Source organism: Myodes glareolus, chromosome 25 (genome assembly GCF_982192425.1).
Source record: "Myodes glareolus chromosome 25, mMyoGla1.1, whole genome shotgun sequence".
NCBI classification, from domain to species: Eukaryota; Metazoa; Chordata; class Mammalia; order Rodentia; family Cricetidae; genus Myodes; species Myodes glareolus.
This window is the reverse complement of record NC_142050.1, coordinates 7,340,175-7,355,488: the sequence shown is the minus strand read 5'-3', so window position 1 is coordinate 7,355,488 and position 15,314 is coordinate 7,340,175. Positions and strand designations below refer to the sequence as shown.

The 15,314-nt window shown below is 42.0% G+C and overlaps 1 protein-coding gene across 4 annotated transcripts in view; it reads right to left on the bottom strand.

Annotated features, from left to right (window-relative positions):
* Positions 1-15,314, bottom strand: part of Umad1 (UBAP1-MVB12-associated (UMA) domain containing 1) — a 236,768-nt gene that overhangs the window by 86,904 nt on the left and 134,550 nt on the right. For 3 of the 4 annotated variants that reach the window (XM_048448946.3, XM_048448947.3, XM_085683632.2), the window contains one exon: positions 117-2,022. The exons of the other annotated variant lie outside the window; for it this stretch is intronic. In XM_048448946.3, coding sequence (XP_048304903.1) covers positions 1,765-2,022 — 258 coding nt within the window. In that variant the 3' untranslated portion in view covers positions 117-1,764. Of the gene's footprint in view, positions 1-116; positions 2,023-15,314 lie in introns of those variants that run through there. 4 annotated transcript variants of the gene reach the window in all.

Genomic DNA, 15,314 nt, shown 5'->3' with positions numbered 1-15,314 from the left:
CTATAACTTACACTTAACAGATGATGCAGTATTCTCTACACAAACAATATATTTAATCTTTGCCTTCTACAGAATATACAGCTTCCATTTAGACATTAAAAATGCAATGAATGCCATTTTGTGGGTTTGAAAACAATCAAACATTTATTTTAATTCACATTTTTAAAATACAACAATTTTAGACAAACAGTACTTATAAGCACATTTATAACAAAGAGGACATAAATAGAAATGAAATGTATAATTACATAAATTTTCACATATTTTCAACAAAAGAACCACCTCTTTACATTCAGTTTTGAAAACACATTAACATGTATAGTTGAAAAAGATGTAGCTTTACAAAAAGTGCTACAAAAGGTTCACATTTGTGTCAATAATAAGGCATATTTCCTATGTAAATGGTTTATGAAAACTATGAAAAGACCTAATTTAACCATTAGTCTCACATGGTAATGTTAAGTGCAAATGATGTACATTTTTATCAGTACAAATGTTCCTTTAACTTTAAATAACACAGTACCTTTTATTTACCAAGTCCATATCACATTTATTAAATGAACATGCACAGCACATTAAAATTAAAATAATTCTTGTACTTTTCTACACAGTGTTTAGTTTTTCTGATATTCTTTTTGTAAGAAAAAACATACTTAACACTTTGGCAAGGAATTAATAAATCATAACTAATCAAAAGGAATGACAACTTTTTCATGGCATAGAAACTCTCCTATTACTATTTACTAAATTTTGTCGTAGTTCATTGGCCAATGGCAGTCCTGCCTAGTTTTATTTAAAATAAATAATGGATATTCAAGAAGTACAAGTCATATTTGGGTGTCTGCCCACACTCTAATTGGAAAGTAGTTATATTGAGTGTGTTTAGCAGTTAAACACTGCCATCTGTACCGAGGCCAACAAGTCTTATCAGCAATGGTATGGATCATCATGAGATGTTTGCCTTAGGAGGCAGAGGAGGCAGAAAGGAAATGCAGATCTCATAAACTGGGAACATATGTGGTAAGGAAGTCAAACCAACTGAGGCATAAGTGGGGAAGGCTTTTTGAAAACTGGCCCAAGAATACCCAGAGGGGATGAGAGGGGAACCAGGAGGGAACGCAGTAACATCCTTTAGGAGGGTGGAGAGGGTCACAGGGGTCTAAGCACACCACAGCATCCCCCCCCCCCCCCTTCACGGCATTCCTGAATCAGCAGAGTTGCTGATATTTACGAAAAGTTTCAGGTTTCCATATGGGTTTGTCTAAACGGACACTGAAAAGATTACGTTAACTGGAAGCTGCCTTTTGACCTCATTCCCAAACACCGTGGGATGTGTTAAGGGAGTAACAGGACAACCTCTGCTGAACCCCGGAAGCACTCGCTCTTGGCTCAGATCACGGAGTCTCGGTAACCAGGGGAAAGCCTTCTTTCTCTTCCTGTGTTGTCTTCAGAGAGAGCAAAAACACCCTGCACCTCCCACATAATCTCAACAGCGTCACTTTTCCCTCTACCAGATGGGGAGACACGGGTGGTCTAACTTCTTACTTTTTTCCAAAGTGAGTTCCCTTTATTAAATTGTTGATTATAATTTTTATATAAATTTACTTTATTCTGAAGAATAAAACTATGAATATGATGTCATTTTACTTATTTATGACCTCTGCTTGCCTCAAGGCATTAAGGTTGAAATGACAAGGAACAGGTTCAATAAAATAGGCAAACTAGTTTTTGTTAAAGCTGTTAAAGTGTGCATGACCACAAAGACTACGAGTCACAGAGTACTGAATTCTCAAGAGTGAAATCATACCAGAATCGGGACAAGTTGTCGCTAACATCATACGAGAGCAGGTGGTCAGGAAGGTCGCTGATGGTGCCCTGCACTGCCAGCACATGTGGGGCCAAGGTGAAGGGCACGTCACTCAGGAGTTCAGCTGTCTGGGAGGTGTTCTCCAGAGTCCGGCCTGCCTGATTTTCTGTCTCGGGGCCTGCTACAGCCACACTGGATGTGTCTGCTTTGCCAGTCTAAAAATACATATACATTTAAAACATTTAGAACATATGAACTGTGAGGTTTGGTAATGGTAAATGTGGTATCAGTACATCAAAAAGCCTGGGCAATGTATAATACATAAATACTGCCAGATTTGAACACAAGCATTTACCTATTTGAGAGAGAAATCCATCCAAATCTCTACAAGATTTAAAAGTTCTACGGTCTGTTCTTACTCAGAATGGCCACCCATAGCTCCCTTAAACAAGAACTCCATGTGATTTCCCACCCCGAGGGTCTCTGGGCTCGTCTCTGCCCCCAGAGGAGGCTTGGCTCCATGCTCGTCTGCCCTGGAGGATGTTTTGTCAGAGCTGTTCACTTTGGAACACCCACAAGGAAAACTGCGAAGATACTCTTAGGTGTTAACAGTCTGAGTTCTTTCTAGTAGCTACTCTGTGTGCACTCTACCTTTAAGCAGATGCTAGCATCCTCAAGCCAAGTGCTCTATGCCTCTGCGGCCCATGCCCGGCACAGTGTCCTGCTCTGTTGTGACGCACTTGAGGTTTACCTTTAGTGGGCACCATGAGTATGGTTGGAACCAAGTGTTATTTTACCAACTTCCAAATAAATATCGAGTACCTTGTTAGATTTCTTTTAAATTGACCTATCTTGTACACACTAGTTTATGAAAAGGCATGCAATAATTAGGATATTCAGGCATCCATCATACAGCCAAACCCCAGAACTATAAATACCCATTAATAGTTGAGTGGACAGGAAATAGTGTCTGTATATAGCAATGAAGCTGAATGACCTGCTACTACAAGTAGCTAAAATGTAATACAAATAATTCAGAGAACAAAATCTCTTTCTTACCCTCCAACCTCATGCAGAATAATTCTCCTTAGTTATAGACCTAGCAGACCCCACAGGCCCTGGCCCGGTATCACCTGCTGGCCTGCTCTGGCCAGCTCACCTCCAGCACTACTACAGCCTGGCTCTTACTCACTCCCGCGCTGTTTCTGCTGAGCTCACTGCTTCTGTCCCCTGTCCTCTGAGATCTGCATTGAGCTTGCCTGTCTTCCCTCTGGGTTTTGGCCCATCTGCCACCTTCCAAAAGAGGCCTTTCCTCGCCTCTTCCTTAAGCTTACTCCCTCTCCCCTGTACTTTGTACCCCCATCTCCCACTTGTGCTTCTGCCTCTGGCCCTTACTGCTTGTCATACACTTTGTGACCCATCCCAGCCATCAGAAGCAGGGTCTGTGTCATGCTCACTGCTCAAGCCCAATACCTTCATCTGTACCTCAAGCGCAACAACGTTGACTGCACAAACGGAAGCAGAGCCTACGCTTCGATTCTAATGGTGACAAATGCTGACAGAGTCCCTGTCTAAGGAGAGCAACTTTACAGAAGAGAAATAGCATTTTGATCAGACCCTTTATTGACATATACAGCATACACAGGAAAGGACACACACACACATAGTCACTGTAGAAACTGTTGAATTCTCACAAACTGAATGCACATGAGTAGCGAGCACAGTCATCAGTAGCCATAATCTACTCTCCTTCAGACACCAGTCTGACTTCTCATGGTACAGAATGGTCTCTGTGTTCGTATTTTCATTGAACGTCACCACTTAGGATGAACACTTCTGCTTTTGACTTCTTTCAATCAATATTATGTGTATTATGCATCTATATTGTTACATATTAGATGAAACATTTTGAGGAATGTATTGGTGCAGAGGGTATATACTAATTGATATCTTACAAGTCTTCTGGTTGTTATTTGACAGTGGACATTGGGTAGGGGAAGGGTAGCCAGTAAAGGAAGCAAGAAGACAGCTGGGAACAGAGAGGCTGTCATGTTGACCAAGGTTATAATAGCAGAGGAGAGATGCAATGATTGAATACTCGATAGTTTGTGTATAACTTCAACAGGATTTGCTGATGAAATGCAGGTGGGGTAGGGACAAGAGTATAGTCAAGAATAAATCCGAAGTTACGAGAGTTGGTCGAGAATAAATCCAAAGTTACAAGAGTGTAGTCAAGAATAAATCCGAAGTTCTTGGCCTGGCAATCAGAAGGATGGAGCCAACCAGTTACTGGGACAGAGAAGGGTGCTATGAGCAGGTGTGGGGCATCAAGCAGCACTTTCAGTGGAAGGTAATGATCTCAGTCTGCAGCCACGACACATGCTGAACAAAGCAGGGGACATGGCATTTTCCCTAGGTGCTATACTGCAAATAGGCAGGGATGAGTTGGCTTTTAGAAAGGTGTATGTTTTTTGGAAAAACATGAGAAGCTTCTTTTTATGTTTGTTTTCATTATAAGTTTGGAGAAATAGTTTATAATGAGAAGAAAAAGGCTGTTAAGAAAAACAATTCATGGAAAGTCAATAGAAAAGGAAGTGTTCTCTTCCTAAGATGTCCACAACAGACTAGACAAAGACCCGTAAGAAACACTAGCCTAGGAAATGACTTGGAGTCAACAAAGCTTCCAAACTATGCCTATTAATAATGGTCTTATATTTCATGAGAATTATTTCATATAATATCATATAATAATTTCAGCACAGTACTGCTCTGCTTACCCACAAACATAAGCTTATTTAATCCATGTAACAATTTTATAAAATGGTACACAATACCAAAGAACCCTCTTAGGTCTGCAATGAAAACCAACATACTATCCCCTGTTACGAGAAAGCTTATTACGAAGATACAAGTATGTGGGACACAGATCCTGACTCAGTTCTAACTGGTCTTCTCAATGCTAAGTATCCTAGGGTCAGTCAAATCCATAGAGAGCAGTGAAGAATGACAGACATTCCAGATAAATAAGGGGCTTCACTATGTGCACTTGTGTGGCAGAATTGAAATGAAGTAACATTTGTGTGTGCCATAAAACTGTCAAGATTACATATGTGTCAGCGCGTAGGTTACCTGAAATAAAGATGGTAGAGTAGTCACGAGCACAAGTTCTAGGAAAGACTATTAGGGCAGAAAGCCCAGAACAGTAAGCTATTGGTCTTGTGCTACCTGACTTCTCCATTCTTTAAGCGGGGTTGTCAGGCCAAAAACAGGCACTTTCCTTTTCTGCCTTCTTCCTTGTTTCTCAATCTCAGTAGCAAATCATTCCTAGATTAGCTCATTTTATATTCCAACCTCCTTCCCTCTCTTCCTCCCTCCCTCCTTCCTTCCCTTTTGTTTCTCTCTACATAGACTAGGCAGTCCTCAAACTCAGAGAGATGACCTGCCTCTGCCTCGGAAGTGCTGGGATTAAAGGCCTTTGTTACCACACCTGACAAAGTTCTTTTTTTGTTTGTGTATAGAACACTATTGTTTTGTTAATTAAATTGTCCCTTCTCAAGAGCATTCTTGAACTCTCACCTCTCCAGTAAGGAGAAGGTGTGCCACCCTTAATATTCTCCTTTCCAAACACAGAACTCAGGCTTAGCTCTTCAGCATCAGTATTTATTCCCTTTTGTGCTTTTACCAATCCTCTTTTAATTCCTTTAAAAATCATTCTTATCTGGAAAATACAATTTCCTAGAGAACAAGAGTATACAAAATGCATCTGGTACTTTAAAGAACTTGGTATATGTGACACCTTGCTAAAGTTGTCCTGACAAAGCAGCCATGTAGGCCTCAACCCTCCCATCTACACAGTGAGTGATGGATAATGGCAGTGATGGCACAGACAGCACCTCTCGTGTGCTGAACACACACTTGGACAGGCTACACCCGAGCCCATGTCTTGTGATGCCCTGAAGGGATGCGCTGTGAAAGGTAGAAGAACAATAAGACAGGATGTTTAAGGAGGATGCCTCAGTACACCCTGTCGTTGGGGAAATGGAGAATCAAGCCCATGGTCTCTCAGTAGTCTGCCCTATAAACCTGGACATTTCAGATGTGCTCCGCAAAGACACCAGACCAGCCGAGCGGTGACAGTTATGAGACAATAGCAGAAGGACGATAATCACTAAACAGCACACCTTGGCTTCACTTAGAAGAAAATAAAAGATTCTAATGTCTTTTACTGTTAGGAAGGATGGAGAAAACATTCTGCAGACAGACTGAGAAGAGATGGAAAAGTCTCTGTAATTTAGGGTAAATTTACCCCATGGGAACAAGTCTACCAGCAGTCTGGATAAGCCATGGGAAAAGCCATGAACAGGGAAAGAGTCCGAGCCGAGAAGGCTGAGGCAGACAGGAAGGCATGTGGGAACGCTGTCCTACAGTATTCCTTCAGTCGAAATCAAAGTTCTGAAAGTTTTATTTAGTTTAAAACGCCTCCTCTACGATCTAAATTTCAGCTATGCTGGATGGATGGCTCCAGCTTCCATCTCTTAACAGTTGGCTTAGAGCAATGCTACAGTCTCCAAGGAGGCTGCCTGCCCTCTTGGCAGCAGGGTGAGTGCCATGATGCAGCTGCTACTGGCATGCTGAGAGCTGGAAGGAGAGAAATTATAAGGCAAAACAAGAATAAGTCGCAAAGAAAATGTGAGTCAAAATTCAAGGGCCCCATACCAGCTAACCCAGACTACTAAGCCGCTAGCTTGGCAGCGTGTGGAGGTGGAGGTGGGGCTGAGGGCTGGAACAGGTGCACCAGTTCTCGGCAGAAAGCAACCCCACTCAGACACGAGCCTTGTGATTTTATTTTTTACATTTGCATAATGAAATGGATCTTTACTGGGAAGAATTAGTGTGTTAACTACAATGGGGCAGCAGAAAAGAATCAATTAGCCTTTTGGTTAATAGCCAAATTGCAGAAAACGATTTCAAACATGACGCTCATACAGCAGACTCGCTCTTTGTGATTATCCCTGCTCAGAGATGGCACTGGGTCACGGCTTCAGGCTCTAGGTTCCTTTGTCCAGCTTTGATACTTTTCCAAAGCAGTATTTTCCCTCATATTGTTAAAGATCAGTATACGATGCCAGGCTTTGTTTTTAATCTCACAGAGAAAATTAATGTCCTTATCTCTATTACCAATAACCACATTTACAACAAGCTGTTTTCTCTTATTTGTGTGAAAACAATTTCTTGGCCATTAGGTGACCTGTTATGAACTGGCTGGCCAATTTTACTTTAAGTTCCTTCTGATAAAGAGGTTTATAGGCACTATTCCTCCTTTTCTACTGCAAAGGGGCCATAAAAATTCATAAAGTTCCACCTGAAGACTCTTGTAAGAGAGTAGAGAACACACCTCTAAGGCGTCTGACACTCCAGTACAGGCTTAGAGAAGCAGAGAGCACAGGCAGCTGTGGCGTCCTGGGAGCCTCTCCTAGTGTTCTGAAGCAAAGAGCTTCAGGTTTGAACAACTACATTGTCCCCAGCACAAGAGTCCAGTCACCCCCATGGGCTCCACTGGGAGGCCCCAGCCTGGCAAACACACCGACACTCATCTGCTTACTCACCCTCAAGCAAACTGTGAATTCTGATTACTACAAACCTACTACCTTCAGCACTTTGGAAAGCTGTCTGTCCTTTTCTGTAACCCATGCTTTAGACAGAGATCCAAGAGTGTCCTGGAAGAGCAAACTATTTCTATTGCATTGAAATAGAAAAATCAACCTCAATCAAAATAGCAACAGAACTCATGGAAAGAATATGAATCCAGGTACAAAGCAAAGCGGGTAGCCCTAGTAGGCAAAGGAAGGCTTCTAGGAAGCAAGTCACATAGAGAAAAGGCACGGTCAAGCCTCGCCTTCCATGCTTTTAAACTGTAATGTCTATAAATAAAAGACATACTTCTTTGAACAATAGCTTGAACGAGTTACAGTGTCATTTTATCTTCCCAGATAGCCATCCATTCTATTCTGGCTTCAGCTGGTATCTGCTTTCATGACATCAGCTGCTAGCTGGTGGGGTGAGGTACAGGGGCAAATCTGAGTTAGAAGCACAGGGACAGAGGTCAGAAGGTGACCCGAGCTAGAGCACAGATAAGGGAAGTGTGTTCAAGCTGTGCTGCCGCTGCCCTCTTTTTTTAAAGTCAGTTGCTAATATAAGTCTGCTTAGCTGCAAAAAGCTCCGGAGGACTGATCTTTGTCGCTCGCAGCTACGGCAGCCCCAAGCAATAGCTCCTTTCATCTGGAAGAAATTACATTTTAAAAGTAGAGGGCTTTTCTATTTTCTCACAATTTGTAACAAGGAGAACAGTATCTGAACCAATAAGTGCTCAGTAAACATTTTACATTTAACTACCCTGCCCCCCTCCCCTACTGCCACTTGTCAGGTGCTCGGGTATGGAGCTGACTCTCCCACATTGCTTTGCTGTTAGCTGTGGAATCGGAGTCTCCTACCTGGGAAGGGTGTGCTCTGCCAGAGCTCCGCCTTCAGCCCAGACCTGGTTTTAACTGAGGGGTTAGGTGAAAGACATAAGCAAAAGTCTAGAACATTTTGCCACAGATACAAATAAATCAGGTGGGAGAGAATGATCCACAAAAGCCATTTTTCCTATGTGGTCTGAGCACTAACTCCCTGGGCGGGAGATCCTAGTCCAAGGTGTCGGTTCCAGAAGCAAGTGGAAGACTGGGCTCTTCACTCTAAGAGGGAGGTTGGAGAGACGGCGGTCTCTGTTCCCTCTCCTCTTCTCGGTCTCTGGGGTCATTTCAGTTCATATTCTGGCTCATGAGTTTTTTTTCAGGATTTGTTTTTTTTTTTCTTTTTCCTTCACTACCTCCACCTGTTTGTGCTTCCTGTTTATCCCATCTTCCTCAAAACAGAAAAAGAAGAGGAAGAAGAAGGAGAAGAAGAATGTCATCCTCTTCTCAGAACTCCAGCTGAGTGTGCAGCAATGGAGCAGGCAGTACACAGCTGCTTCTCACTTCTGCAATCTGTGCCATGCATTCCTGGAAGAGCGGCCTGTCTGGAGCTGAGGACATCTATGCCAGCTAACTTGACTGGGGTGCGGTGGGCAGAGGAAAGGAGAGAGGCAAGGGCAGGGCATCCAGAGTGGAGTCCTGCTTCGGTGCTGCCTCTTAGCACAAAAGGCTGACCCAACTGTGTTCTTTCTCTTCTTAAAAGCAGGTTTAAAGTTATTTATAAAAAGTTAGGCTATCTAGCCTGAAGACATCTCACATGACCCCAGAGGGCCTCCCTGATATACTTTACAGCACGATGTCACCTTTCTCCTCTTTCCTGGCCCTACATCCCCTTCTTGCTCACTATCAGTGAGGATTACCTCCCTCTGCTGTGCCCAGCAGCTTATCTGGATTTGCATTTGGATCCAAAGCTAACTAACTGCTCACTGACTGCAGGCCCTCCCTATCCCAGCTCTTCCAAGACACAGCTCTGCCCATTAGGAGGCATCTTTGAATTATTCTTTCCTTTAAGTGAATTAGGCATTTAACGAAATTATTCTCACACCTATCACTCAATTAGAGTGTGGACCACTTTGTTCTGTATAAGGGATGGAGAGCTGCTGATGCTGGCAGCTATTCACCCCTAATTCACTGAACTCCCTGCCTTCGGTGTGTGTTTCTCTAGCTCTGATGCCATGAATAATCATTCAAGTTTTTGTAAGTGCTAATCACTTATGACCTGTTTATATACTCAGGGCTACTGGCTCCCTTTCTGAGCTTTGAGTTCTTGGTTTCCCTGTTGATTCTCAGCTTCACCACCTTCTGCGTCCAGCTCCTTTCCTATTTCTGAAAAGCCAGTGTTCTCAAGAGTTGCAGGTTCAAATTGTCTGCTCTTTCATTCCGCATAATCTTAGAACACTTCTTGGAAGAACTCTCTCTGACACCAACTGTCCTACTCGTCTGTTCTCAAAAGTCTGACGGAGGCACAGACTTCTGGATGTGGGTACTAGCCTTCCATCAGATCACCTGGACGTGGGTACTAGCCTTCCATCAGATCACCTGGACGTGGGTACTAGCCTTCCATCAGATCACCTGGACGTGGGTACTAGCCTTCCATCAGATCTCCTGGACGTGGGTACTAGTCTACCATCAGATCACCTGGACATGGGTACTAGCCTTCCATCAGATCATCTGGACCTGGGTACTAGCCTTCCATCAGATCACCTGGACATGGGTACTAGCCTTCCATCAGATCATCTGGACATGGGTACTAGCCTTCCATCAGATCTCCTGGACGTGGGTACTAGCCTTCCATCAGATCACCTGGACGTGGGTACTAGCCTTCCATCAGATCTCCTGGACGTGGGTACTAGCCTTCCATCAGATCACCTGGACGTGGGTACTAGCCTTCCATCAGATCTCCTGGACGTGGGTACTAGTCTACCATCAGATCACCTGGACATGGGTACCATATAGATCCCTGCCAAGTTCTTGGCCCACACATTTGCACACCATTTTTGTGCAGACTGACTCCTGTTGGAATCTCCCATGTCACCCTAAACTCAATAGAGAGCTTATCACCTTCCTAAACTTACTGCTTTCCTAAAATTTCCAAAACTACTGTATAATTTCATTCAAATGTTTTATTGGTGATGTTTACATAGAAATTATGGATTTTTAAAAAGAGTGCGACTATGTTAACCTAATCAAAGTCTTCCAATAAAAGGCAACGGGGAACTAACCAGAGGTTTCCTGTTTGGTGTGTGTGTTGTACTCTATTTGAAGGACTTATATGCCCAAGTGCTAACTGGGTGGAGGGTGAAGGTCCAAAAATACAGACTGTGCAACTACAGAAATAAGAGTTTAAGTTAACAGTTCAGCTAAGCATTTTATATTGCCTTAAATCTACCAAACTGACTACAACATGTGGCCATGCTTAGAGAACCACAGATCTGATCATAATGAAGGCTACAGAACAGCTCAGCTTTTTATGCAGAAATTCTCCAAGCTTATTACGTGCACGGGGTCTGAAGAATTCGATATCCCTTGGTAGTCACACCAGATCCTACTCCACTTCCCACTTACACAGTCTTATTTATTTTGAATATCGCTTCAACTTCTTCAGCCTATGATGCAACAGCATCACAATTTTTTTCCAGATAATTTCAAAGGATAATAATGAAAGACGATCTTGCACATTGTTGCATACTGAATATAAATCTCACTCAACGAATGGTTTTCACTCGGTAAAACAATAAAATACTTCAACTGTCTGAATAGACAATAAACTAGAAAATAAACAGAGACTTTCTATCTTTAAAGCTCAGAAGAAAATAGTTACGTTATACAAGTTTGGATTTATAGATAGACCAGACACAATTTATATGCTGGCTGAATAGAAGTAAGAAATACAGTCAGAAATATTAAAAAGTAAATGTAAAAGTATTAAACAATAATTACTTTAGTTCTTTTCATCTGTATGTTGATAGGATGAACAACTAAAATTCATAAGTCAGGTAGAATAAATAGTATTCAGAATACTTAAATGTTGTCATTACATAATAGTTAACGTGATTAGTTCCAGCCATGTCTACTGTCTGAGAACACAGTGAGTCTGCTCAGCCGTTTCCAGTTAGTCTAGCAGTTTATGCCGCCACTGTTTTCATTATTATGAAAAACATAAAAGTATCATTTTAAATATGAACTTAGAATTGTTGTATTTTTAGTTAGAATTCAGATGCAATTATCAGGAGGATGTCATGTTCACCCTGAAGATAAACATAAAATTGGGGAAATAAGTAAACCCACAGAAATAATCTCAGAAAGTAAGTGATTCTTCAACAAATAGGGTAATTAACTGAAATGAAAAGATTCTATTTCCTTTGTGATTTGAATTTGATGTGTAGACAAGTCCACACACTTGGAAACGTTATAGCCAGTATTTAAACTGTGTGGTTTCTTTTTAAAAAACAGTTTTACATTTATTTATCTATCTATCTATCTATCTATCTATCTATCTATCTATCTATCTATCTATCTATTTATCATCTATCCATCCATCATCTATCTACCTACCTATCTATCATCTATCTATCTATCTATCTATCTATCTATCTATCTATCTATCTATCTATCTATCTATCATCTACTGTGTGTGTGTACTGGTGTGATGAGATGAATGAACACGGACACACACACATGCCATGGTGTCTGTGGAGGTCAGAGGAAAACTTGTGGGCGTCAGTTCTTGTTGTAAGGAGGTCGCTTGTTGGTTCCCAGCTGCTCAGCCCCGAAATAATCACACAGAAACTGTACTAATTGAATCACTGTTTGGCCCATTAGCTCTAGTTTCTTATTGGCTAACTTTTTGTTTCGTTTTGTTTTGTTTTTTGAGACAGGGTTTCTCTGTAGCTTTAAAGTCTGTCCTGGAATTAGCTCTTATAGACCAGGTTGGCCTCGAACTTAGAGAGATCCACCTGCCTCTGCCTCCCGAGTGTTGGAATTAAAGGCATGCGCCATCACCTCCCGGCTCTTATTGGCTAACTCTTACATCTTAATTTAACACATTTCTATTAATCTGTGTATTGCCACATGGCTGAGGCTTACCTGCTAAAGTTTTGGCGTCTGTCTCCAGTGGCTTTTCTCTGACTCTGCCTCCTTTCTGCCAGCATTCCGTTTAGTTTTCCCCTACTAGCTCTGTTCCCCTATAGCTCTGCTACAGGCCCAAAGCTGTTTTTTTTTTTAAAATTAGCCCATGATATTCACAGCATACAGAGGGGAATCCTTCCACCATGTGGGCTCCAGAGACCAAACTCATGTCTTCAGGTTGACAGCAAGCACCTCCCCCTGGCTCCTGCCACCCCATGAGCCACCCTGTTGGCCCACACTGCATTTTCACATATGCACGAATGTGAAAGCAAGTATGTCATAGCACGCTGTACCCAGACATTTTGAGGCCGGCTAATAAATCCCACCACTGAGCACACGAGTGAGTGTTCCTGGCGCTTGCCCCACCTCGCCCAGAACTCCACTAGAAAAACAATGTTTGGCAGGCTGAAGAGGTGAGCAGAGAGCTGTGTTGTTTGACCTTGGTTCTCATTTTCAAACAGGTTATATTTCAAAATAGAAGATGGGGTTGGAAAAGTAAATACAGCTGTGTTTTCTCCACCCCTGCGTGAGAATGGAGGCGCCATTCAGAATGGAAGGAGGCCGAGTCGCTCCTTCAGCGCAGTTGGAACCCAGAGGAGTGTGCTACTGTTTCGCGCCATAGAGAACACAGGTCAGCATTGCGTTCTCACTGGAACATCTCCCTGCCTTTGATCACAGTCTCCACCACTTCCCACTGCCGGAGCTTCATTATCCCACACCAACTGCACTCTTGAAACAAACCACTCTATGAATCTGTTTATCCCAGGAGTCTAAATGGCATTAGAAGGTAATTGTCCTGTTGTGAATGGCTTATTATGTTCAGTAAAGTATCTTCAGGATCCATTCACACATGTTGTAAGTTGTATCAGCGCCTTTTCAAGGTTGACAATGGCCCACACGATGTACATGGCACACTTTGTTCACCATCCAGCTCTTGGTGGAAGTTTGGATGTTTACAATCTTTGGGATTTTATAGAACAATATTTTTAGGTAAGAGTATAATCAACTAGGAGGAATCTGGGAAATAATTCCAGCAGGGATATCTGGAACTGATGGTGAAGGAAGCCTGAGTGTGTAGGACTGGCCGGTCATGGAACAAGAACTTCAGATGCAGGCATGTCCCTGCTTACATTAAAGTTATTGTATACTTTTCTAAAACATACTTTGCTTGACTTAAAAATCATAACTAAAGTTTCTGAAACTTAATATTTTGAGAATTAAAATCTAAGCCTAACTGAAACCATTTCAATCGTGCTTGAGGCAGTTCACAATCCCTATCCTTTCTGGTCACAATGGCATTTTGTGCTGGATTCTTCTGTGTATTGTTAAAAGGTACAAGATGTGACTACCTGAGGAAAATCCACCCAATAAAAACAACTGTGTCAATGATGCTAACAATGAAATGAAAATGGTCCAAACAGGTCCCACAATATGAGAAAAAGTTTAAAGGTCACAGTTTTGTATCCTTCAAAAATCACAATGCTTTACCAGAAGGTAAAGTGTAGGTGACTTGGAACTTCTCAAAGAAAAATATGCTTTTATCATGAGAATATCTTATCATGAGAAAATGCTTCCAGATTAGTAACAGTAAATTCAAGTGTATAAATTCCTCCTGGTTTTCTTTCCACAGGACTCCCACTGTTTCAGGGAGAGGGAATAGAATTATCGAGAGCCACAACATTATTTGTGGATTTCCAGTTGAAAAGCACTACCTGGAGAGGCTGCTGCGAAGCCACAGGGCTTTAGCAACGCTCCCTCCCAATGTTCTTGCTTTCCACTCAGTTCTCTGAAACATGAGCTAGTTGAACCAGATGAACCAGCAGCAAAGCCACAATCTTAAGGGCATTAGAATCTGAACTCTTCCTGAGAGGATCCCCAAGGAAACAACTTTTAATCAATGCAACTGGGAGCTGAAGACACAAAGGCTGAGGAGTGCATCTAGAAAACAGAGCTTCAAAGTTATGAAAAGAATCTCTATAATGGAAGAATGCCCAGCTTTAAAGTGTTCTTAAATATGTAAGAAACAAACACTTGACTAAAGAGAAAAGATGGTAGGCATTTGCCATCTTTTCAGAAGTTGTGGCTTAAAAAACACCTCCATAGGATTTAAAGAATTTAAAATGTATTTTCTCAGGGTAAGAAGTACACAAAAGAGATTATATATATTTGTAATAAATAGATACAGAAAATTTAATTACAGTATATGATGATAATAAGAACAAACATAATGAATATATTAGAACGATCATGGATGTTATTGTTTGAAAATAGCAAATTCAGTTTGACGGAGTTGAAATTCGGTGCCAAATCTGAAAGGATTTCAGGAGTTCTTTCTGCATTGCTGACCCTGTATGCTGGGAGCTGGGATCTCCATCAGAAATGTTCCAGGGAATCTAGAGAGTTGTATTAAGACTTTATTTTTTTACCCAGTGGAAAGAGGATAAAGTAGAATTTAGAGAAGCAACAACAACAACAAAAAAGATGCACATACATGGAAGTGCCCATATTGTTTTTCCAGAGGACCCAAATTCACCACATGCCAGTGGCTCACAATATCACAGGTCTCAGTGGGTGCTGGGCTCATATACACATATCTAAATATACAACACATATCTAAAAGTAATAAAAAGTAAAAGCTGGAAAAAAAAGAAAGGGAGGGAGAGAGGGAGGAAGAAAGGAAGAGAGGAAGGGTGGGAGAGAGGGGAAGGGAGAAGGTAGGGAAGGAAGGGAAGGAAGGGAGGAAGGGAAGGTGGGGGGAGGAAGGGAGGGAGGGAGGAAGGAAGGGAGGAAAGGAAGGAAGGGAAAGGGGAGGAGAAAGGGAGGGAGGTAGAAAGGAAGGAGGGATGAGGGAAAGAGGTAGGGAGGGA